Source organism: Perissodus microlepis, chromosome 22 (assembly GCF_051167445.1).
Source record: "Perissodus microlepis isolate ML-2025 ecotype Zambia chromosome 22, ASM5116744v1, whole genome shotgun sequence".
Classification (NCBI taxonomy): domain Eukaryota; kingdom Metazoa; phylum Chordata; class Actinopteri; order Cichliformes; family Cichlidae; genus Perissodus; species Perissodus microlepis.
Genome location: NC_140481.1, coordinates 21,968,920 through 21,992,119, shown reverse-complemented (window position 1 = coordinate 21,992,119; position 23,200 = coordinate 21,968,920). Strand labels below are relative to the sequence as shown.

The following is a 23,200-nucleotide window of genomic DNA, read 5'->3' as shown; positions in this document are numbered from 1 at the left end:
TTCATATACAAAAGCTCTTTCTGGAATAGTCTAGATTCTGACCAACACATTACAAGTAATGTGTAAGATAAATATTCTCAGTTAGTTCATACCGTATATACTTAATGTGGCTTGCACTTTCCCCCTCAGCCAACTTCAAAGAACAGAGGCTGGCTAATGGATCCGTTAGGAGAAAACCCTTGGTGGACACTGCTGGTGGCAGTACTTCCTGCCATGCTCTGCACCATCCTCATTTTTATGGATCAGCAGATCACGGCAGTCATCATCAACCGCAAAGAGCACAAGCTGAAGGTCTGACTTTTATCTGAAAGTATTTTGAGAAAGCTTGTGATAGGGTGCCAAGGGAGGAACTGTGGTACTGTATGAAGACGTCCGGAGTGAGAGAAGTATGCTAGGGTACTGCAGCATATGTATGAGTACAGCGAGACAGTGATGAGGTTTTGCTGTAGAAGTGACAGATTGGTTCAAGGTGGGGGTGGGATTACATCAGAGATTGGCTCTGAACCCCTTCTTGTTTGCAGTGGTGATGGACAGGTTTGACTGATGAAGTCAGGCAGGAGTCTCCGTGGGGAGCAGGTGGAAAGGTAAAGATGTAAGGAGTAGAGTTAGTGAAAGTGGATGAGTTTAAATACTTGGGGTCAGCATCCAAAGGAATGGACAGTGCAAGAGGTGAAGAAGAGCGTGAACACAAGTGTCAAGGGTGATTTGTGACAGAAGGACAGCAGCAAGAGTGAAATGGAAGGTTTACAAGATAGAGAAGAGCAGTGAGAGGGTTTATGGATGTAGAGAAGGAGGACATGCAGAGGGACGGTAGAGAAAGGGTGAGACAGACGATTCAGTGTGGTCACTTCTAAAGGGAGGAGCTGGAGGAAGTATAAAAAGTTTCACAAAATTTATTTTTAATTTTAATTTTTTATTTTTTTTACAGAAAAAGGCAAATAGCTGATTGATCACAGTGAATGAATCTGTCACAAAGATTTTTTTCTTCAGTCTTGAAAGTTTGTGTATGTCCATGCCTCTACTTCTCATATCTTACAGAAAGGATGTGGCTATCACCTGGACTTGCTCCTCGTGGCAATAATGCTGGGCGTGTGCTCCATTATGGGCTTGCCGTGGTTTGTGGCTGCAACCGTCCTCTCCATTTCCCACGTTAACAGCCTGAAGGTGGAGTCTGGCTGCTCCGCACCGGGAGAACAGCCCAAGTTTTTGGGAATCCGGGAACAGCGAGTCACGGGATTTATGATCTTTGTCCTGATGGGTTGTTCTGTCTTCATGACATCAGTGCTCAAGGTGCGATGGGGGTTGTCAGTGAAATAATATTTGCTTCTTCATGAGGATTTGCTTCCCCCTGTAAATCACTGTACATAATAATGTCTTTTGATTATTTGACACAAGTTGCGTTAATTCCGTGTAAACTAACTAATGTGTTGTCACCTGGCACAAGTGTGTCATAGATGTTTTCAGCTTTTTCCTTCATGTACCGTAAGTTAAATATTTTCTAATATGTTGTTTGATTTGTGCTTTCGACAGTTTATTCCAATGCCGGTTCTGTACGGAGTCTTTCTCTACATGGGTGTCTCTTCCCTCAAAGGCATTCAAGTAAGTCTCTGCCCTGCTGTCTTTGAAGATAGTGCTGCCCTTCTATTCAGAACAGAGCAGGAGTCTGGAGCTGTTAGTAAAGATAGGTTTGCCCCCTGCTGTTGCAAACCTTTAATGGTAATTCAGAGTCCTTGGGAGCTTCTCTTAAATGTGTTTCCTCCTCTGAATAATCTATTAAGTGGTACTTTCATGCATTTGTATTTCTTAACTGTTTCACTGACTCTCTTTACTCTATAGTTCTTTGACAGAATCAAACTGTTTGGCATGCCTGCAAAGCACCAGCCTGACCTGATCTACCTGCGCTATGTGCCACTGTGGAAGGTCCATATCTTCACCCTGATACAGCTCAGCTGTTTGGTGCTGCTCTGGGTAATCAAGGTGTCTGCAGCAGCTGTTGTATTCCCCATGATGGTAATGACTCAGCCTTACTTATTTTATCACTTCATTTTTACTGGAGAAGAGTTATAGAAATGTTTTTAATGTCACAGTTATTGATCATTCATCTGTATGTTGTGCCAAATAACAGTATAGCAGAGGGTTTCTTTTATTAGTAGATATGATTTTATTGTGTCATTCCTTTACTTTATGTTTGGTTTCATCTGTAATTCTAGGTTCTGGCGCTGGTCTTTATCCGAAAGCTTCTAGACTTTTTCTTTACCAAGAGAGAGCTGAGCTGGCTCGATGACTTGATGCCAGAAAGCAAAAAGAAGACGGAGGATGATAAGAAAAAGAAAGCGCGTGAAAAGCTGGTAAAACTCATCTGTTTTCCATAAGTGAACATCACAAGTTTATTTGTAATTTGAATTTGAAAGAAGTTTTTGCTTTTCTTTGCATTAACAGAAAGTTGGCTGTAGCAGATTTTGTGTCAAAAATGGGGTAGGCGGTATTTTACTGGGATCACTGGACAGAAAAAAAAATCATTAACTTTTGAGCATGATGTTAATGATAGGAAGCAAGATCTAAACCATGACAGGAAATGTATCCAATCACAAGCCTTTTCCAATGATAGTAACTAGTATACAGAACTAATAAATAAAAATATTAGTTCTGTATACTCAAGGTTTCAAGGTTTGGTAGGATTAAGGATTAAGGATTAAGCAGACAGCCTTGACCCTGAGAGTGGAGTTCAGAGCATCTGTGAAGAGTTCATGCCTGTGCTCCTTCTGTGGAAAGATCTTAAAAGTAAGAGGAAAGAGCTGGAGGATGACAGCTGACTGTTTTCAATATCTACTTGAAGGTCACATCCACTTCTGCTTCCAAATGATACAAAATTAAAACTGCTCCTCAGTTACAAAAATTTACTAAATGAGATTTTTTTTCTTCCTACTGTACTTCAAGACATGCACTGAATGACAAAAATGTAGTTATCCTTTGTTTTTCTTCCTAATTTGCATTTAAACAGTAATACTGCAAAATCTCTCCAAATGCTCCATCTGTCTTTGTTGTAAACAACAGCTTTCCAGATCGTGTAAATCCTTCTGAAGCTCAGATTGGAAGACAGTTTAATTATACTACAATTCGAGTGGGTGACTTAACAGTGGATCGAATCAAATTGCTATATAATTGTGGCAACTAGGCAAAATCAAATGGGTATATTGGTCTTGCAAGCATGGCTGTTACGGAAGAAGAGAGGTTTTGAATCAAGTACTTTCAGTGCTACACAGCCACAGGAGACCAAAACCCAATATAATATAAGCCCGGGCCAATAAGCCAGATGTTAAAGGTGATTTGAATATGAATAAAACTGTGAGACTCAATTGTTGGAGGATGAACCTCACTGCAGTAATAACTAGTTTTTAAAGTATAGATGCATTTGAATCTAGGATGAAGAGTCCGGACTGGAGGAAGAAGAAGAGATGGGGATTAAGGACACTTATGAAGACTCAAACCGGCTCAAGATCCCAGTGAAGGAACTCTCAGGGAGGTGAGTAATGCACTCCATAAAGCATCCTTTAAATGTCACATTGTGGGATGGAGAGCTGAATCTTCTGTAAATTTTCACTTGGGAGTGAAGTGTATTCATGTTAGTGACCGTAAATCTCACATACTACTATAATATTTTTATCTTATGGCCTCATGGCTAAATATATTTAAATTTTTTTGATCCAGATAAATAAAGATTTCACAAATTTCGTATGTCTTGACTTCTGCTGTGTCTAAACTTAAAAAATATGTTTTTATCTACAGCTTGAAATGACAATTTAAAGACTGGTCATCAGCTGTGTGTTATGTCCATCTTAACAGATCATACAGAATAGAAGTAGTGACCCACAGCGTCCCATTGTAAGAAGAGGTAGCATGGCTGTGTGTACAATGACGATGATGATAATAATAATAATAATAATAATAATAATAATAATAATAATAATAATAATAATAACAATAATAATAAATAATAATAATAATCTCTGACCCACATTGCTGCATATTAATAATAATAATGATAATAATAATAATAATGGATTGCATTTATATAGCGCTTTTCGGGGCCCTCAAAGCGCTTTACAATTCCACTATTCATTCACTCTCACATTCACACACTGGTGGAGGCAGCTACAGTTGTAGCCACAGCTGCCTGGGGCAGACTGACAGAAGCGAGGCTGCCATATCGCGCCATCGGCCCCTCTGGCCAACACCAGTAGGCGGTAGGTGAAGTGTCTTGCCCAAGGACACAACGACCGAGACTGTCCGAGCCAGGGCTCGAAGCGGCAACCTTCCAGTTACAAGACGAACTGCCAACTCTTTGAGCCACGATCACCCACGATTAACCCTGCTGATAGTTTGTGCATGGGTGAAATTTTCAGACCATAAAAAACAGATTTTCAAAACAGATGGTTTTAAACACACTGCTTTGTGTATTCCTGTCTTTTTGTTTTTATTATTATTATTTGTTTTAAGGTAAAAAGGTCTATGATAGAATGATTGCCTTATCTAACTAACAATATGCATACAGTCAACTCTCAGGATACCCCTTTGCCTAAAAAGCAAACAGCTCTTAATACATGTTAACACAGAAGTTTGTTTGTGGTCTGTCTGGTCAGCCATACTGTGTTGTTAACTTGGTTTAATCTCTAATATATGCATGTTTGCGTCTGCCTCTCCTGCACTGATCCTGTCCTGCTGTCTTGATGTCTACATGCCTGTCTTCTCTTTTTGTTTCTGTTTGTGTGTGTGTGTTTTCATTTTGGCATGTAGTTCTGACACTGACCCCTTGGTTGTAAATATCTCTGATGAGATGGCCAAAACCGCAGTCTGGAAAGCAGTGAACTCGAGTGCAGAGTCTTGTGTCCAACCTGTGAAGCTTAGCGGAAGGTAGCTATGCCATCTCCTGGAGTCTTCCAGAGCCCCTGCACCCAACTCTGTTACTTCAATATGATATTATGCTCGCTAAAAACAAGAGGGACTGCTTGATAGTGCTATCTTAACGTACGCTGTAGTCAGAAACTGAAGCTAGTTACTGCCTGGAAGTCCACAGCGATTGCAGTTTTGAGTGTCGGGAATCAGTTTAAACCTGTAAAAGAAAAGATAATAGTTCCTGTTCCTTTTAGATCCCATAGCTGTTAACCTGACTTGAGTTGACAGGAATATATTTGCAGCAAAATGGCATTCCTCAATAACAGTTTGACATAGTTTGCACAGTAATGCATGTCAAACTCTGATTCGGTTTCCTTGGAAAGGCAAAGGGTAGGAAACACTTAGAAATAATTACTATTTATCACCTGGTTCCATCGGACTGGATTCTGATTGGTCCCACATTCAGACTGCACCCTGTTTCATTTATCCTAAACATACTTGCTGTCATGTGTATCTCCTAAAGTCACAAAGATTTTTACAATTTGTTTTAGGTATCTTGAAAAACTGAGTAGGTGTGTTGATGCAAAGAGGAAAAACACAGTACTGTGCAAAGGTCTTGTGCTACCCCTCATTTCCTTATTTCAAGGAGACAGACTTCCTTGTTATTTTTTGAAGTGGAATTGAGCAATAGTTTTGCAGACTTTCCAAAGGAATTTCAATGTTTGTATTTTTTTTTCTGCTTTCAGTCCAGTCCTCGTATCTGCATTCTTTCCAGAAGAATGTTTCTTTTGTTGTTTGTTTGTTTGTTTTTAATCCATTTATCACTGATCTATGAATCACCAAAGCATAAAAAGGTACCTAATTGAAGGGATGAACCAGTGTTGTGTTGATGTGAATCAATTTTGAGCTTTATAGTTAGACTGCCGGTGACAAAGAACCTATTACATAAACACATAATTTGCTTTCATTCATTTATTTAGTTCATTTTGAAAAAGAACCCAAAGATTATCACAGTTTTCTACATCTATTTCCCATCTTACTACCAAAATATGCAAAAATATGTGGTGGTTGAAGACGTTTGCATTGCACTGTAAACAGCCTTTTTGAGTTACATGCATATTAATTTCACTAGATTTATTTGGGATAAAATAATGTAATGGTGGACAGAACAAAGTCCACTCACCCACCCACCCATCCATCCATCCACCCATAGATGTCTTCAGATTTAGGCACAAATCTAAGTTTCAAACATCTAGGGACAAAGACAATCAGACACAGAATAAAGACAGGTAGCCTCCCAAGATTTATCCACTATGTCTGCTGTCTTCTTGCCTTGAATATAAGTCCTTACCCTGTGGGCCACTTCCTTGTTTTTTGTGTTGTTTAGTTTTGATTTTTAAAAACAGATCCTAACTTGAAGTTCCGTCTCTAAAACCTTTGCACAGTGCTTTGTGTTGACAAATCTTTTGCCACAGTTCTCTCATTAAGTCCCATCCTTACCAAGTTGTACTAAAGCTGGAAAAGTCTTGTAAGTGTTTGTAATTAAGAACTATCACTCCTCTACCTGATAGAAATCACACATTTGTAGTCGCTCACAACCCTTAACACCTCCATAAATCTGCCTACACACTCATTTTCTCTCTATTTGTTAATCCCTGAACAGCCAGGAAAAGGTGGCCTGCGTTAGAGTCGACGTCAGCCCAGACACACCTGGAAGAGACTCCGCTACCGAGACGTTCCTGTAATAAATTGTGCAGACCTCCTTTTGTCCTCAATACCTTCTCCTTCACAACACTTTTACAACACCGATGGACGCAATCTTAGAAGGAAAGGGGACACACTGAACTGGAGCAGCACAACCTCTCTGCAGAGCTCCTTCAGGGCAGCAGACGAGCTCCCTTAAGGATGCGAGTCCTTCTTCAACACACGTCTTGAAGTCCTTCATGTACAGAATGTGTACGAATGGTTGCCAAGATGTACTATAAAGGATAAAACTCAAAGAAACAAAGGAATTCTGCTGTAACTGCCCACCGATGTTCACTGTTCAGAAAGTCTCTCTGTCTAGCAGCCATTTATTACTCATTTGAAGCACAGACACCAAAGGAAGGGGCCTCACTGGTGGGGGTGTTCAACTGTGTGAATTTTACTTTTAAACCATCAAAACTTTTATTTATATTTATATTTTACTTTTGTTATTTTAGCTGTTCATTTTACTCTACTGGTTCTTTCTTGTTAGCATTCTCCATTTCTATATATTTAAGGTGGAACTGAGACCTTTCACTAAAGTACACCAGCTTTGAAACCTTTTTGATTAAAGCCATTCAGGTACTGTCAGCACCAGATATTTGGTCTGGCACAATAAATGACACAAACCAAAACAGAGGTACATTCAGATACTACTACTACTGCACCACACTAATATTACTGCATACATCTTTGTCAGATTTGCTCATGAATAATCTCTCCTGTCTCTAGGGGAACACTCAGTATTGATACTGCTGCTCAAAATTAGTTTTTACTGTAAAGCCTCACTGGTCATAGTGTATGTGATCTTACTGAAATATCACGCGTATGTGTACTGTGTTCTTTTCGTTTGTAATATTGTAGAAATCTACTTCAGAGGCCATACGAAGTCTGTACTGTATAGTAAGCACTTTGCCAGTATAGTTTCTTACCTAAGATGAATTATGGTGTGTTAATAAAAAGGTTACTCCTCCTCCCTCTGTATTTATACATCAGTCATTCAAATGTTAATTATACAACTCAGGAATCTTGAGTGATTTCTGACTGTCGTCATTTGATATTTTAACCGTCTGGCCACTGTGTTTCTCTCCTGGCTGTCATCACAACCATTTTACCTAATGCTGTAAATCATGACATGTACAAAGGTGCGAAAAAATGAGAGAATATTTGTGACCCCCAGATAGCAGCACCTGTTTTTATACTGTCTATATTATTGTATTATTATTACTGTATGTGTGGGTGTGTGAGTACGAGCGAGCGTGTGGTATAAAGAGAATTTGTTTAGCGTTGCAAATCATAAATCATTTTATGCAAAATATTTCTACTGTATATGTAAAAGAATATATTATATTCTAGGAATTCTTATTTTGCTGACAGCAGTCCTGTTTTAGCAATAAGTGTTCCATACTGTGCAACGGACGGACTCCCGAACTTGGCTAATATTCAGGCAAGGAATTATTCATCAAACGACTTCTGTGTATGTTTAATCTGCTCTGTCTGTGTGTAGCTACAGTGACTATACGGACAATAGCTTATGTGCCTTGTTGAAGCTCTTTGTGTACAAGTCTAGTACTGATAGTTTAAGTGTTCAGAAGAGAGGTACGGGCATACGCGGTGGCACCCAAAGACGGATCGTAGAGTGAACGAGGACACGGCTCTTCCTGTCGTAGTGTAATGCCATGTCTGTGTGAAGGTTGTAGCCTGAGCCATTGACTCAAAACAGTGTAGTTCAATTTATTCTTCCATTTAGAAATGTAACTAAATACTGTTTGTCAGTGTGTTTGTGTGTTCTACTATCACAGCTAGTGTTTGCTCACAACATAAAAGCTCTGTAATCAATTTTGAGGTACTGTTTCTTTTCTAAGTGATTAGTGTGTGTCAAAGTGTTGTGCCGTCAACATCCAGAAAGAAGTGATATCTATATTAATTTATATATTTGATTAGTGGGGAAAATGATTCATGTGTGGTTATTTCACTACATATGTGGACGTTAAAATGAAATGTAAAATGTTGTATCATCAGAGACGGTTAACGTCCACCAACCAGCTAAGAATTTACGATTCCTGTTGTTTATCTTGTTTTTCCACATTACGAGGTTCGATTTAAGATGCATGAATCTGGATAAACGATCAATAACATGAAGGAGTTTCTGGCCTCTATTGTCACACCAACAACACAGAGTAGAAAATGCATTTGTTTTGTACAGACATCAGTGAAGCACACAGCGTCCAGTTGTTAACTTGAACGATGACTCTTCTGTCATGGCTGATTGTTGAAAAGCAATAAAAACGAATACAAGGTGATTTTTCTTCTGTCTTCATTTTTAAAAAAAAAATACAAATTTTTTCATTAGTTTAGGATTTACGGGTCACATTTTACCTTATGTTGTATTGATAAATAACTTTCAGTCAACATGATTTAAAACCCAGAACTGTGACGTGCACTCACTAGGAGCTATATTAGGTACATCTGTTAGCAGTCACTTATTTCTCATTTAAACCATAGTTAGGACAAGTTTTAAATGAAGGAAAAACTGTGACTTTTCTGCACAACCATCTCTGAGGTTTACAGAGAATAATCTGAAAAAGAGAAAATATTGTTTGAGTGAAAATGTTCAGTTGATACCAGAGGTCAGAGGAGGCAGACTGCTTCAAGGTGACAAGAAGGCAAAAAGCAACTCCTCGTTACAGCCAGGGTACACAGAATCTTTGAATGAACAGCAGGTAAACCTTGAAACAGAGGCCATAGTAGATGAGGGTCCACGATGAGTGTTACTCCTGTCAGCTGAAAACAGTAAACTGAGACAACATTTCACACAGGCTCACCAAATTGTTGCTTGTCTGATGTGTCTCGATTTCTGCTGCAACACTCGGTTAGTAGGATCAAAATTTGGCACAAACAACATCAAAGCATGGATCCATAATGCTTTGTATTAATGGTTTAAGCTGCTGTTGGTGGTATAATGGTGTAGTGGATATTGTTTTGCACACTTTTGTACCAACTGAGCATTAAATGACAAAGCTTGTTACTGACCAGTTTTGCCCCCGTTTTGACCAGAATGCCTCCATCCAGCAGGAAAAGGCGTCACAGTGCTCAAACGAGCTCAAACTGCTTTCTCGATCATCAACACAATAGTCTTTTTTTTTTTTAGTTTTTGAAGACAACCGGATGTTTTTCATTCTGAAGACAAAAGGTGGCAGCAGAGATCTGTTATAAACCACTGCAGACAAATACAGCAGGCACTTTTTCAGTTTTATAGTTCACACAGCAGTGGGTTCACCACTTAATTGGTCAATTAAACCTCTTCTGGGGACTAATAAGCTCCTTTTTCTCCACTTAGTTTCTAGGAGCCTGTTAGAATAGAAATAAAATGCATTTTTGTTTTCTTGGACTTAAACTATAAATTCATGTGCAAGGTCAGCATAAAGAGAGGTCCAATCCAGAATAGGTGGAGATATTTATATTATATGCACATTTATTATGGCCTAATAATTTGGTTTGAATAAAACTTGGCCTTATGTGACATTTCAGCTGTGCACGTTCTCCTTCATGATAAAGTACAAGTCAACGTGAATACACTCTATATGCATCTGTGCCCGCTAAATGAAGGAGGACGCGCAATAAGCCTGTTTTTAATGTTACAAAGAAAGAAAAGAGACACGGAGGAAAGAGGTTAAACCTCTTGAAGATGTGTCATTGAACAGCACAAGAACTAAGCAAAGGACACGGTTTGATAATATGTTTTGACGACAGAAGGGCAAATGCGTATTATTAGTTCAGGACTTTATTTTTAATCATGTTCTTTCATGAGTGTACATCAGCTTTAATGTCTTACTCAAGAAACCATGTCATGGAAAAGATTTCGGATACTTCACTTTGAAGTACTGCCAGAAATGAAATCACAGTCCCAGCAGTTTATTCGGGTTATTAAATGAATGGTTACAGTAATTTTAATTCTCCTAATCGAGCATTATATTTGAGCAGCATGTGCCCAGCACTGTTTCAGGCCCATGCATCCGGACCAGAGCTTGCACAGCAGACGCTACAATAAATCATTCCAGTAAGTATTCACTTCAAGTTTTCTCTTTATTAAAAAAAAAAAAGAAAAAAAGGATCTTCCGGCTACAAAGTGTATTGCAATTTGTAGCCCAGTGAAAAATAAATTCAGGATATGCTTCTCATAAGAGAATTAAAGCAGAAATCCTGCTCAGCACGAACAATTCAGTCATTATTTGTGTTCCTGTGTTGACCTGGTAGAAACGAATAACCACGTGATTAAATTACAATAAAAAGGATTTTAATAAACGTTAGAATTAGTCATTTTCAGAAAATCCAGAGACGCACAGCAATCAAAAAACAGTGAGATTTTTTTATTGTCTTCTCAACAGCCAGAACTTCAGTCAAAATAATAATTTCTTCTGTCATTCAGTAATCTGAGACTGTCTGACAGCATCTGTTGTACATCGTTTCTCCTTAAAAAACAAACAAACAAGAAAATCACACGTTACCAGCCAGCATCACTGGGTTTCACTTAAACACAGTACAAATGTGTTTCATAAAGTCTTGGGCCAAAATAACTCATGTATTACAGGCGCTACATGATTCACTATTAATCACTGAAATTCAGCTTTTACACTAACGTGGCTCTTTTAAAATGTCTTATTGTAATATAACGACAATTACAAATAATTCATTACAATTCGAGCAAAACAACTATTTCAACAATGGCTTCTTACAAAGAAAAAATAAAGATTTAGGTGCCAAAAACGCAGCAGTTAATTGTCGTCCCTATGTTTACATGCCGTCGATAGCAATCAATTCGTACACCGTGAACAAAATTCTCGTTGGTTAGTTTAAAATATTTGTCTTTGTGCAGACAAACAAAACAACTTCACGTAAAATTGCCTTTTTTTCCTTTTTTAAATCGGCCTGCTGTGGTTCTGCTCAAAGTTTCATGTAGACTATTGGGAAACTGTAACACTGCATTGTCAAAGAAAGAGTTTCCCTAACCTGGAGAGATATTCACCCTCCTCTTAAAGAAAATGCTTCGGTGGGGAACTGTGGCAGCACATAGTGCTTGTGGTTCAGTTAGCGCCGTTTGGTGGCCCCTCTGGGATGAGTGACATGAAAAAGGTTATGATGAATGACCACGTGGAGGACAAGAAGCCTGTGTGGGGGGCGCTGTTAGGATCTTCCGCTCCTTCCTCTCCGCTATCCCCATCCTCATCATCAGAACCGTCATCCAACACTCCTTCCTATACGAGGGAAGTCAAATTACAAGAATCAAGTGAGATTATAGTTCTCCCTGACGCTCAGTGCACAAGATTAGGCAAGAATATATGAGTCATATTTGACTGTGAAATGAGATATCCACTAAATTAGCTTCAGGCATAACGCCCCACACTTTATCTGCATACTTAAAAAAAAACATTTCTTCATTCCCCTATGAAGTCAAAACGCCATTTTAGTGTTTTTAGCTCATCTTTCCCTTCCACTAGACTGGCAAATTAAATTTTTTCTAACCTAATTAAAACAACAACATAAATAACAGACCATCTGAAATCACGTAAATGTCAAAAAACTGATTGACCCCAATTGACCTCATTTTCATGATCTTTGTTGTTTTCTTAAATTGGGCAATCTACAATACAATACCACTGTTATGAGTTATTAAAGACAAGTGGTGTACTATATCCTTCAGCTTAGGGCTGCTCAATTAATCGAATTTTAATCTCGATTACGATCTGGGCTTTCAACGATCATTAAAAAGGACTGAGCCGATTATTAGCCCCTCCCTCGTGCTTTACTCTCGCGCTGCTCCGTGTGGCAAATCGAGCGCACCTCTCTGCATTTTGAACACGTGTCACAACAATTAAGAGCAGCGGTCCCCAACCTTTTTTGCGCCACGGACCGGTTTATGCCCGACAATATTTTCACGGACCGGCCTTTAAGGTGTCGCGGATAAATACAACAAAATAAAACTAGTACCGGTACCGAAAAAAAGAAAATTTATTCATAACACACGTGAAAAGACCCAGGAAAACAGAGTCAACGACAAAAACGATAACAAAATAACGCTGAAAACCGATAAAAACCCTGAAAACTATACATTTCACACCTGAGCCTCAACTCTCGCGGCCCGGTACCAAACGACTCACGGACCGGTACCGGTCCGAGGCCCGGGGGTTGGGGACCGCTGATTAAGAGGACCCGAGGGAAGCTCGGAAAGCTAAGCAGAAGTTATTTGGAGAGGAGAGTGACTGCCGTTGGCTGAAAAGAGAGGTAAAAAAAACTTCAGTGGTGTGGAAACATTATGGGTTCGCGGAGTCAGACGTGGATCAAGTAGACATAGTGTGTAAACTTTGCTACAGTGTCATAGCTGCACCACAGAGCAACACTGCAAAGTTCACTAAACATAGATGTTTACATTTTTCATTTATTTTTTATATTGCAAACATTTGCACTGTTATCAGTATTTGCACACTATTTTATATTATTTTTTGACAATCTTTAAAGTCATTATTCAATACATTGTTATTGATAAATATCGTCAAATAATCGAGATCTCAATTTCAGTGAAAATAATCGTGATTATCATTTTTGCCATAATCGAGCAGCCCTACTTCAGCTATCTGGAAACTGGTACTTCATTTCACAGCTTGTACAGCAGATAAAAAAATAAATGGTATTGATAACAATCCAATCAGTTCTGAGTAAAGCACCCGTGGATGAGAGAGGCAGTTACCATTTCTTGTAAGTCTTGGTTTTGTGGCTCTCCCTCGGCATCATCCTGATTGCCTCCGTCTCCGGGAAGCTGAAGTTCGTTCTCCAGGTTAAACGGAAACCAGCCGGCCTGATGCCTGCAGGCAGAAACAACAAGAAAAGAAATTACTCTAGAGTATAATGAATAATAAGTTGATATGACCAACACTGTGAAACATTTGTAATCTTTGAGGTACTTATAGTGTGGTATGAAAATGACAAATCCCTGTCGTGTCTACAAAATATGTTTTATAAAAATTCTAAAAGCCTTTAATGTTAAGATAAAGGCAAAATATATAAAAGTAATGCATTATAAAAATCTAAACTTCTGTTGAGTCTTAACTTTAAAATTCAGGTACTTCTTTCCAGTTATATTAGGGGAAATACAACAGGGAATCTTCAATGCAGCGCCGCGTGAAGACACAGGAAATCGCTCTAATCAGAGAGCATTCAACCATTGTGGCCTTCACTGTAAAGGCAACCATTTTTTAAAGATAAATGCTTTCCGGAGAAAAGCATTTATCTATTGTTGTGAATTTCGATGTGAGATGAGACCGAGTATCACCCACAATTAGTGCCTTTTGTTAAAGTACAAATCCGAAAAGGCACTTACAAAATCATGAGACCCAACAATGCAGTAACAGAACAAACACTACTGTAAGTACAGACAGGCAGGATTTTCGAGTATTTGTTAGAGTATATAGAAAATAAATTTGATATTTTACGTGACTGTTTCTTAAAATATCCATTTTCTTGTTTTTCCCTACGCCTGGAACGATGTAACATTCTGGTACCACAAGAAAGTAGCGATAAAAGCACCTTTGAGTCATTTGCCAGCCACTATATTAAACAATACCAAAATCCAACAAGATGTAAACTCTCCCAGTTAAAGCTAGCGTGTCACCGTGCATGCTGCAAATACGCTTTATTTCAGTTTCAGAGTTTGAAGAGTGTTTTAGTGTAGTTCTGGTCACTGTATTGTAATGACGGGCATTTAAAACACATGCGTAAAGTAAACTCACAGGTAAAGCACCAGCATGGCCATCATCACCATGACAAAGCGGCTGAAGGACGAGTAGAAGTAGACTATACTGAGTAAGATGGCAGCGCGTGAAAATGTGTACACCCAATCCAGCCAGTCCCGATTGAGCTCTTCCTCGTTCAGGATCTCCCCTCCTTGGGCATTCATCTGGACTTCTGGGTTGCCGTGGCGACCCACTTGGGGTCGTTGACTCTGGGGATGGGACTGGTTAGACTGGGTCGAGGGCTGGTCGGGCCTGAGGTGCTGAGAGGAGGCGGCAAGTAACTGACTAGAGGACGAGAGACAGATGGTGGTAACACTGTTTGAACACGGCCCTAAAAACGTTTTTGTTTTTAAATTGAGAGACTAAAACACAAATGGACTTACTAATGCATGTAGTACTGCCTGGCATACAGCTGCTGCCACCACATGAGTGTCATGGGGTTGTAATAAGCGGGCATATTTGCGGGAGGCATCGACTGAGCAGAGTGTTGGTTCCAGCTGGAAAAAGAGGGTGCAATATAGTGACATTCTCCATTTTTGGAGAAGAGGTTTTAGTCAGAGCCAAAGGAAAAACATCAGCATTGTAATCAAATTATTACTGTTAATACTGTTTATTCAGTCAAATATAACCAATGCTTTTGTTTATCACATGGCCAGACTTAACAGGAAAACACACTCACCTCACTAAACCAGAACAACTCATCCATGTGTAAACAACCTCACTAGGATTGTTGGGAGAAGTTTTTATACACTCAACATGACAACATTATATATCAGTAAATTTGGGTTTTTACTGATTTCTGCATAAGTTTTAATTTATTTGGGATTTTTTCAAATCTATACAGGCTCCAATATATACACACACTCAATAAGCCTTTTTATAAGTGGTGCTGAAGGTTCTACAGTGTCTTTTACTTTGGCGGGGTCTGATTAATCATCATAAATGAGTAAAGCTAGTATGTCTGTGAAGGTTCTCAGTCATCCAGGTCATCGTAGTCAAAGGAGCTTGCAAAGAAAAGCGTCTGGACTTCTTTAAGTTGCTTGAAGACGTTTCACCTCTCATCCGAGAAGCTTCTTCAGTTCTAAGGTCAAATGGTGGGGAGTCCCACACCCTGTTTCACACCTTGGCTCAGGCAATTAGAGGATCATCAGGGGGTCCTTTTGTCCCTCTGTGGGGGGATACTCCCACTAGGTTTATATCTGGGACTCCCCACCATTTGACCTTAGAACTGAAGAAGCTTCTCGGATGAGAGGTGAAACGTCTTCAAGCAACTTAAAGAAGTCCAGACGCTTTTCTTTGCAAGCTCCTTTGAGTACAGCTAGTAGTTTCTCTTTGCCAGCATAAAAAGGATTAGGATGCGAGCACTAATTTGATTGACAAAATGCACATTTGTAAAGTCCAAGGAACTCAGTGAAGATCTGAGAAGATGAACTATATATTTACACAAGCTGGAAAAAGTCTGGGAAAAGATCCAGACTGTCAGCTTCAGGAGAGATTGGTTTGGTTGGTCCTGATGCTCAGGAAAATACCCAATCAGTAAACTGGAATCTGGAGCAGCCAGGAATGAAACCATCAACCTTCACATAACACATAGCAAGTTGTTGGTGTTTTTGTCTTCTTTGGATTTAAGTAAAATCTCTTTGTGTTTTTTTGTTTCAGCTCATTCTCAGTTTATCACCATTAAATAGTCTAACTTTACAGTTGTTAAGCAGAGGTAAATAGCTCTTTGTCATTATATGTTAGCTTCTGCTGCTGTAGCACACGCTAAAACTGCATATATTTAAGACGCAATGTGCATAAAGTTGCCAAGTCCAAATCAGTAAGATTGTTATGTAAAGTGTCTTGAGTAACATGTTAAAACTACTTAATAAAGCAGGTGTATTTGCATTGTTTTTCTATTTTCATCATTAGTTGGTCTAGTGAAACAGTTTCCTGAACTACCCTTCACACCTGCACTGCAGTTCAGTAGTTTACCTGTACATAAATTGTGGATACATCTGGTGATAAGGGAAGGATCCAGCTCGGTGTCTGAGTCCATCACTGCTCCCTCCCGTAGAGGAGTGGCTATCCTGACCAACTCCATTAGAGTTCTGAGGGACCTGTAACCAGGGAGGGGGAAAAAAAAGTTCTAGTTTCTTGCTCGTTCAAAAACAAAGGCAAGTGACGTTTTTAAATCTCCAGAGATTTGCAAATTACAGCAGTTAGGTAGCTGATGAAAGAAAATATGGCGATGATGAAATGAAATGCAAAGTCTAAGAAGCACACGGCTGACCCACCGTGGGACGGGCTGTGCTCTCCTGGGGCTTGTTACTGCAGCTGCGGGTGGGCTTTGGGGAGCTGGGAGGGGTTCGTGAGGCGCACACCAGATGGAGCATATGGTACTCGTCCTGCTGTAGAAGCCAATAAGAGCTCATTATTAAACACAGCTTAAGTGCAGCATGTTCTTTGGACTTGTTATTTTTAAATCTCAAGAACACTTCAAAGCGCTTCTAAATCTATTTTGTGGACATTTGCTTTATTAGATTAATGCAAAGACAAGAATACTATACATTAAGCTTTTCTATAAGGCTACAGATCTAAATCCTTCAAAAGAGTTTTCCAAGTTACTATCTTTGTTAATTACTTATCTGGATATACCTTAATCAGGTGCTGAAAAACTTTTAAAATGTTGCTTTCAGCTTTAAACAAGACAAAATTAACACGAGGGAAGCGATTGTTTCTAAACAAATCAGCAGTAACTCAGCATCCCTGCTTAACCTGTGATAACTGAAACAAATACACGATTGTTTTTTTTGTATGCCATTCCCCATTTATGTACACATTATATGTATGCATGTTTTGTATGCTGTTTATTTACTGCTGCATAACTATTGCCAACTGAGCTGCTGCCTATTTTGGCTAAGGACAACTTCCCAAAAGAGACAGGACATTTAAGATTTTCAATGTTCCTGCTCAAACACAAACATATTAATAATACCTACATAATATTTGAACATATTGAGTTTCTTTACAAAACAGCATGCAATTATAAGAAAGCCCATTATAAAATGCATTACTTTAATAGTGGCCTAGAGATGAAGAAGAGAAAAAAAGTGGAACACTGGGTAATAAAACATATTAAAAAATCAATTAAAAGAGAACAACATAAAAAGAAGGAACAAAATAAACTCTCATTAGAGCTGCAATATACCTGTACACACTGTCTTGCTTTGCCCCCTCCTCCATTCTACTCTCTTTTTAGTGGTGATATGTCGGCCAGTTTTTCGTTTTCAAAAATCAATTCACTAGACTTGAATTTACCTAAAAAAGATCAACATGAACATTAAAACTTTTTTCCCTCAAGACTTTGTCATTGCTGTGCCACCTATGGTTGCATAATCATTGTTGCAGGTTACACAAAGAAAACCAGGAGGAAAAGTCCTTCACAGCAACAAATACAAAAGTGAAGTCACTCCGTGCCGATAGCAGAAAAATGGGTCAACCTAAGAGTTGCCTAATTTTGCAGGAATCAACATGACTCATTGACATCCAGTAATTGTGTATAAGGTGGCTTTGTTTGCACAAGCACCGAATGTTCCAGTGAAATAAATAAAGATTACATAAGCATGACAAACTACATTCACTGGACACTTTATTAGGTACAGATCTTTGTTAATGCAAATATCTGACCAACCAATCACACGGCAGCAAATCTGTGTATTTAGGCATGTAATCATGCTTTAGTTCAAACTGAGCATCAGAATGGGAAAGAAAGGTTTTTTTCCCGCTTTTTAATCAGCAGTTCCGGCTAATGCTGGTGGTAGCGTAGTGGTGTGGGTGACACTTTGGGAACCTTAGTACCAACTGAGCATCATTTAAACACCACAGCCAACCTGAGTATTAGTACTGATCATATCCATCCAATCACAGTGTACCCATACTCTGATGGCTTTTTCCACCAAGATTAATGTGCCATGTCACAAAGCCCAAATCATCTTAAATTGGTTTCTTAGACAGGACAGCACAGTGACACTGTACTCAAATGGCCTCCACAGTCATTGTATCTCAGTCCAATAGAGGGCGGTAGTGGTAGAATGGGAGGTTCACATCATGGATGTAAAGCCGACAATTCTGCAGCACCCGTTTGATGCCATCATGTCAACATGGACAAAAAAAAAAAATCTCTGAGGAATGTTTCCAGTACCTTGTTGAATCTATGCTGCAAAGAGTTATGCAAGTTCTGAATGCCAAAGCGTGTCCAACCCAGTACTAGCAAGGTGTACCTAATAAAGTGTCCTTTGAGTGCAATTCCAGTTTATCTCAGATGTGTGGGAAGGTGTTTCTGTGTAGGCTACATAAGTTCTTCCACACCAGACTCCATTCTACTTTGAGTGCAGAGAGACTCTTGTTGAAATTGTAAACACAGTAAGCAACAATTGCCTGATACAGTTTTGTAAATCAGGCAGTTAAAATCTTGTGAGCTCTAGACTTACTAAACTACATGGACTTTAATAAATCCTATGCCTATAACTACACAAACTTACCTTTCTGAGCACATCTTTTAAGGTAAAATGATCCAGCAGGAGCTTTCCAGAATACACCAGCCTCTGGTCTTTGGAGCTCTAAAAATAAAAAAAGGATAAGGATAACTGGGTCAAAGAAGGAAGCCTATGTATAATGAACAACACCAAGAATCTAGGTTGCTCAGTTTTGTTTTACATTTTTAAAAGGGTAAAGATGCCAGAAATACAATCATACACTGAAAGAAAACAGAGTTAACTGTTAAATGTACATGATCACAGCATTAAAGGGCAGAAACTTTCTGTGAATGAGTAATAAGGATTGGTTTGTAGTAACCTCAATTGGGATAAGTGGGTCTTAAGAGTGGATTTAGCTCTCCTGACTACAACAAGGTCAGAGTGTGATCCTCTTACAGCTTGCATTCACTTTACAGTTGTTAAAAAACACATTTTCTCTTTTAGATCCTGGCCATCTTACAACTGGAAGTGGAAGTATTTTCTTGTTTTTTGAGATTTCCAGAAATAACTTCCCCCGAGTTACACAAAAATGTACAGGCATTTGGATGAACACTCTACAGCTTTATCAGATTGCAGTTTGCTCCCATGTATTTAATTTGATTGCATCAAAACAAGCCGAGAGCACAGAGGAAGCAGAGCAAAGTCAGATTAGCAGCACAATAAAGCAGGAATACAAACGCCTTCCCTTCATTGTGACGTCAAATCTACAGCCTCCAAGGCTCTTTCAGTTACAAAGACTCAAGGAACCTCATTTCTTTCCCCTTCAGAAAAAACATCAAGGTTAATGATCTATGTCACTCAGTGATTATTCAACTGAGTGACATAATATGACTCATGAGGGAACTCAGCAGAACTCACAAAGCAAAAGTTAGCAAAGCGAAATGAAGGTTGAGACTGTGTGAGAGCTAAAAATCAAAACACAGTTAAAGGCTACAGAAACAACAAAAAATGCAATTCATTCTCAAAACTGTGTAACTGTGAAGCTCATATGTAACAACATGTACACATAGGGGTATGCAGGCCATTTCCTGCCTGATATGTGTAGCATAATGCAGAAAAAAATCTGGTAATGATATCAATACACAGTTTGTCCAGCAGAGCGGCTTTCACTGCAGTGTTTGCAATACTGTCACTGTCTGCAGCATATGGAGCAGAATACATGTCACAGCACCATTATGTATCAGTGTGTTCGCTGATTTTGTAACTCCAACATATTGCGTGTGTCATTCATATTACTATTAACTGAAAAAGGCAAGAAAACACTTGTTACACTTGTTACATGTTATGAGTATCTTTCTAACCACATAACTATCTCCCAACACTGCAGTGTTTCTCAAACTGTGGGGCATGAACGACCAGAAGAAAAATGTGAAGTTGAATGAGTGTAATGATTTTTTTTTTATCATTACAAGGGAAGAACAAAAATAACAAAAACGAGTTTGCTGATGCAATAGTTTCCATTTAATTAAAATTCAATTTTAATCGTTCTTTTTAAATTGTAAATTTTTGATTAAAATAGCCAGAAATAAAATTCTGCTAACCTCAGAAGTGAAGCATACCAAAAAAAAGTTTGAGAACTACTGCATTACCGTATGCCATCAAAACAAATACAGTAGTAGTATTACAACAGCAGCTGCTGCTCCTACTTCAATAACAGTGATCAGCTGGTTTGGATAACAAAAGCAAAGTAGGAAAGTGTTACCATGATCAGAGGGAATTAACACGCAAGTCAACCTCTTACACCAACAGCTTTGATTAAATAAGGGTGAGATACTCACAGGTTTACTCGGGTACACATCAGACAGGTGAGCTTTGAGTTTCTCCACAGTCCAGTTCTGGTAGCAGTTGATTGTCTGGTCATCATATTTCTGGTTGGGAGCCCTGATCACAAGGGTAACAGGATTGTCCACAACAGCCTGGTCCATGACTCATTTGTCTTCAGTGGAAAACAAGAGAGAAAGGAGATCTGGACTACGAAGTGTGTGTCCTTGTTCCAGCTCTGTTAGTTTTCAAATAGGTTCCTGGCACCATCGAGGGGAAAAAAATCTCACAGCTGGAAGAAACAGAAATGACAACATGAGTTTAGGGTTGCCCAGGTGGCATAGTGACATATTACGTAGTAAAATGAAGCAAATAATAACAGCACGGGAAAAACGGTTCAATATTTTCCGACAGAGAAAGAAGAGTTATTCGTTTTTATCCTGTATTCGCACTGACACACATTGAACCACACATATATTTCATTACAGCTACAACACTCGCGACAACACTGTAACAAGCTCCCGAAGTAAACAATAGCGCTAAGGACAAAGTGATATGCTCTAACAGAAAACTAACGCTACATTTTGTCAGGGGTAATTAATGGATGGCTAAGCTAACGTTAGCTTTAGTAGGTTCTCTGCTACTAACAGCAGTCAAGTCAAGCTAAAAAAGTTCTCGCCTTGGATAACTACCCGCCCAAATTACAATGATCTAGTTGTAGAACGGTGTTCTTGTAAAACTAAGCTATGATGTACCTGGTTAACGTACCTGGTTTACCTCCGGACAGCAAAATGTTGTCTAGTTGGCTGAACGGACTGAACCTGGTTGTCATACTTCTTTGATGGATTTCGGAAGGTTGTCAACATTCGACGTTATACTTATTACTGCCACCTGCTGGACTTTAGTGTGAATTACAACAAAGACACGCTAAAAAAGACTGTGGAGATGTACGTTTAATATACATTTCAAAGGAGTCTCTGCAGTCCTTTGAAACAGCTTGTAGAACCTCTTGAGCAGCAATTCTTCAAGTAGTATTTTCTGTATGGCCCTATCAGTCTCTGATATTGCTGAAGAGGAATTTTGGCCCTCTCTTCTTTTACAAATCTTCTTGAGCTCACTGAAGTTTGCAAGCCTTTGTTAATATACTAATGTCTTAAGATCCTGCGACATGGCCTCACGTTTGACTCTAAATACTTTGGTATACAGAGGAGTTCATGGTTAACCCAATGACTGCAAGTTGCCCAGGTCTTGTGGCTGCAAAACAACCCCAAATCATCAATCCTCCTCCACCATGTTGTTGATATGAGGTATTTGTGGTGATATGCTGTGTTTGGTTTCTGGCATATGTGGTGCTGTGCTATAAGCCCAGATGCCTCTTTGGTGTCATCTGTTCAAAGGACATTGTTTCAGAAATCTTGTGATTTGTTAAGGAACTGTTAATGAAATTTGTGACAATAAGCCATTCTACAATGTTCATTTTAAAGTTTATATTCTTTTCTGGCAACCTTTCCAAACCAGCCATACTTGTTCAGTCTTTTGTAACTGCACTGTCATGAACTGTCGCCTTTAGCTTGCAAACTGAAGCCTGTAGATTCAGACGTGAAACTCTTGTATTTTTTTTTTTTTTTATCATTTTGTCCTTTGCAGGGATGTCCAATCAAATGCAAATTAACTCATTTAATTAGCAGCACACAGCTGCTAATTCCCTCTTAATACCCATGGAAGCAGTAAGGGTGTACTTTTCTACTGCAGTTAATTAAAATTTCTAATAGATGTGGACTTCATAATAAAATACTATAGAAAACGACATTGTTGTGCAAGAAAGAAATGATAAAGAAAATGGAAAAATTATTTGCCTACACTAAAGATCATTTGATAAGCACAACCATTTATTGCACAGCATGTTACCTGCATTAAATCTATTAAGTCAGGACAATTTGCATATTAATGATGAAGGAACTGAGCTCACAGCCCATTATTTATTCAGTGGGCTAGTTTCAGTCATTGTGATCAAAGGTACTGTTTATAAGGTTGGGGAAACTTGCAGAAGGCTGAGCCTGAAGAAGTCACTTAGATGTGTGACGAAATGTTTCGCTGAAAACGCTCTGACCAGACGAACAGAATCAACTTTTTGGGGTAAATCTACTAGGTTTACCAAAAAAGCTTACATTCAATGCAGTATATAGATATTTACAATTATCCTATTTTGATGAATATGCTGCTGATGATTTACCTGTTTTATGCCGTCCGCCAACATGACAACAAACAGTCAGAAATAACTGACTGTTTTTTCACTATCAGTAATTAAAACAATCGACTGATTGATAACAAACAGAAAAAGAGAAAAAGAAACGGAAGCCCAAACATTATTACATTTATCAGAGTTGGGTCTAAAACAGTTGAAAGCCTTCTCACTGCCATCTACTGGTAGCATGATGAAACAGCCTAGTCTCTTTCTCATTACATCAACGGTTATTGTGTTTGGTGTCCTTGGACAGC

The 23,200-nt window shown here is 38.9% G+C and overlaps 2 protein-coding genes across 9 annotated transcripts in view; one reads left to right on the top strand and one right to left on the bottom strand.

The window, feature by feature from the left end:
- LOC146363083 (sodium bicarbonate cotransporter 3-like) overlaps positions 1–8,939 on the top strand; it is a 55,720-nt gene extending 46,781 nt beyond the window's left edge. For 6 of the 7 annotated variants that reach the window (XM_084919606.1, XM_084919605.1, XM_084919603.1 and 3 more), the window contains 8 exons: positions 130–291; positions 1,039–1,290; positions 1,531–1,599; positions 1,837–2,010; positions 2,211–2,348; positions 3,423–3,523; positions 4,795–4,911; positions 6,557–8,939. In XM_084919606.1, the coding sequence (XP_084775732.1) occupies positions 130–291; positions 1,039–1,290; positions 1,531–1,599; positions 1,837–2,010; positions 2,211–2,348; positions 3,423–3,523; positions 4,795–4,911; positions 6,557–6,638 (1,095 nt within the window). In that variant the 3' untranslated portion in view covers positions 6,639–8,939. The remainder of the gene's footprint in view (positions 1–129; positions 292–1,038; positions 1,291–1,530; positions 1,600–1,836; positions 2,011–2,210; positions 2,349–3,422; positions 3,524–4,794; positions 4,912–6,556) is intronic. The other variant, XM_084919607.1, reaches the window with a different exon arrangement.
- A 2,046-nt stretch (positions 8,940–10,985) lies between these two features.
- Positions 10,986–21,583, bottom strand: LOC146363082 (homocysteine-responsive endoplasmic reticulum-resident ubiquitin-like domain member 2 protein). Of its 2 annotated transcripts, none has more exons than XM_084919612.1 (9): positions 21,470–21,583; positions 20,719–20,993; positions 18,947–19,024; positions 16,700–16,813; positions 16,398–16,522; positions 14,807–14,920; positions 14,421–14,708; positions 13,382–13,496; positions 10,986–11,891 (listed from the first exon to the last, which is right to left on the bottom strand). In XM_084919612.1, the coding sequence occupies exons 2-9, from the start codon at positions 20,863–20,865 to the stop codon at positions 11,721–11,723; spliced, it is 1,152 nt and encodes a 383-aa protein (XP_084775738.1). In that variant the 5' UTR covers positions 20,866–20,993; positions 21,470–21,583; the 3' UTR covers positions 10,986–11,720. The 2 variants fall into 2 exon arrangements, with proteins under 2 accessions (XP_084775738.1, XP_084775739.1); XM_084919613.1 differs by having other exon boundaries at positions 21,457–21,565.
- Between the last annotated feature and the right edge of the window lie 1,617 nt (positions 21,584–23,200).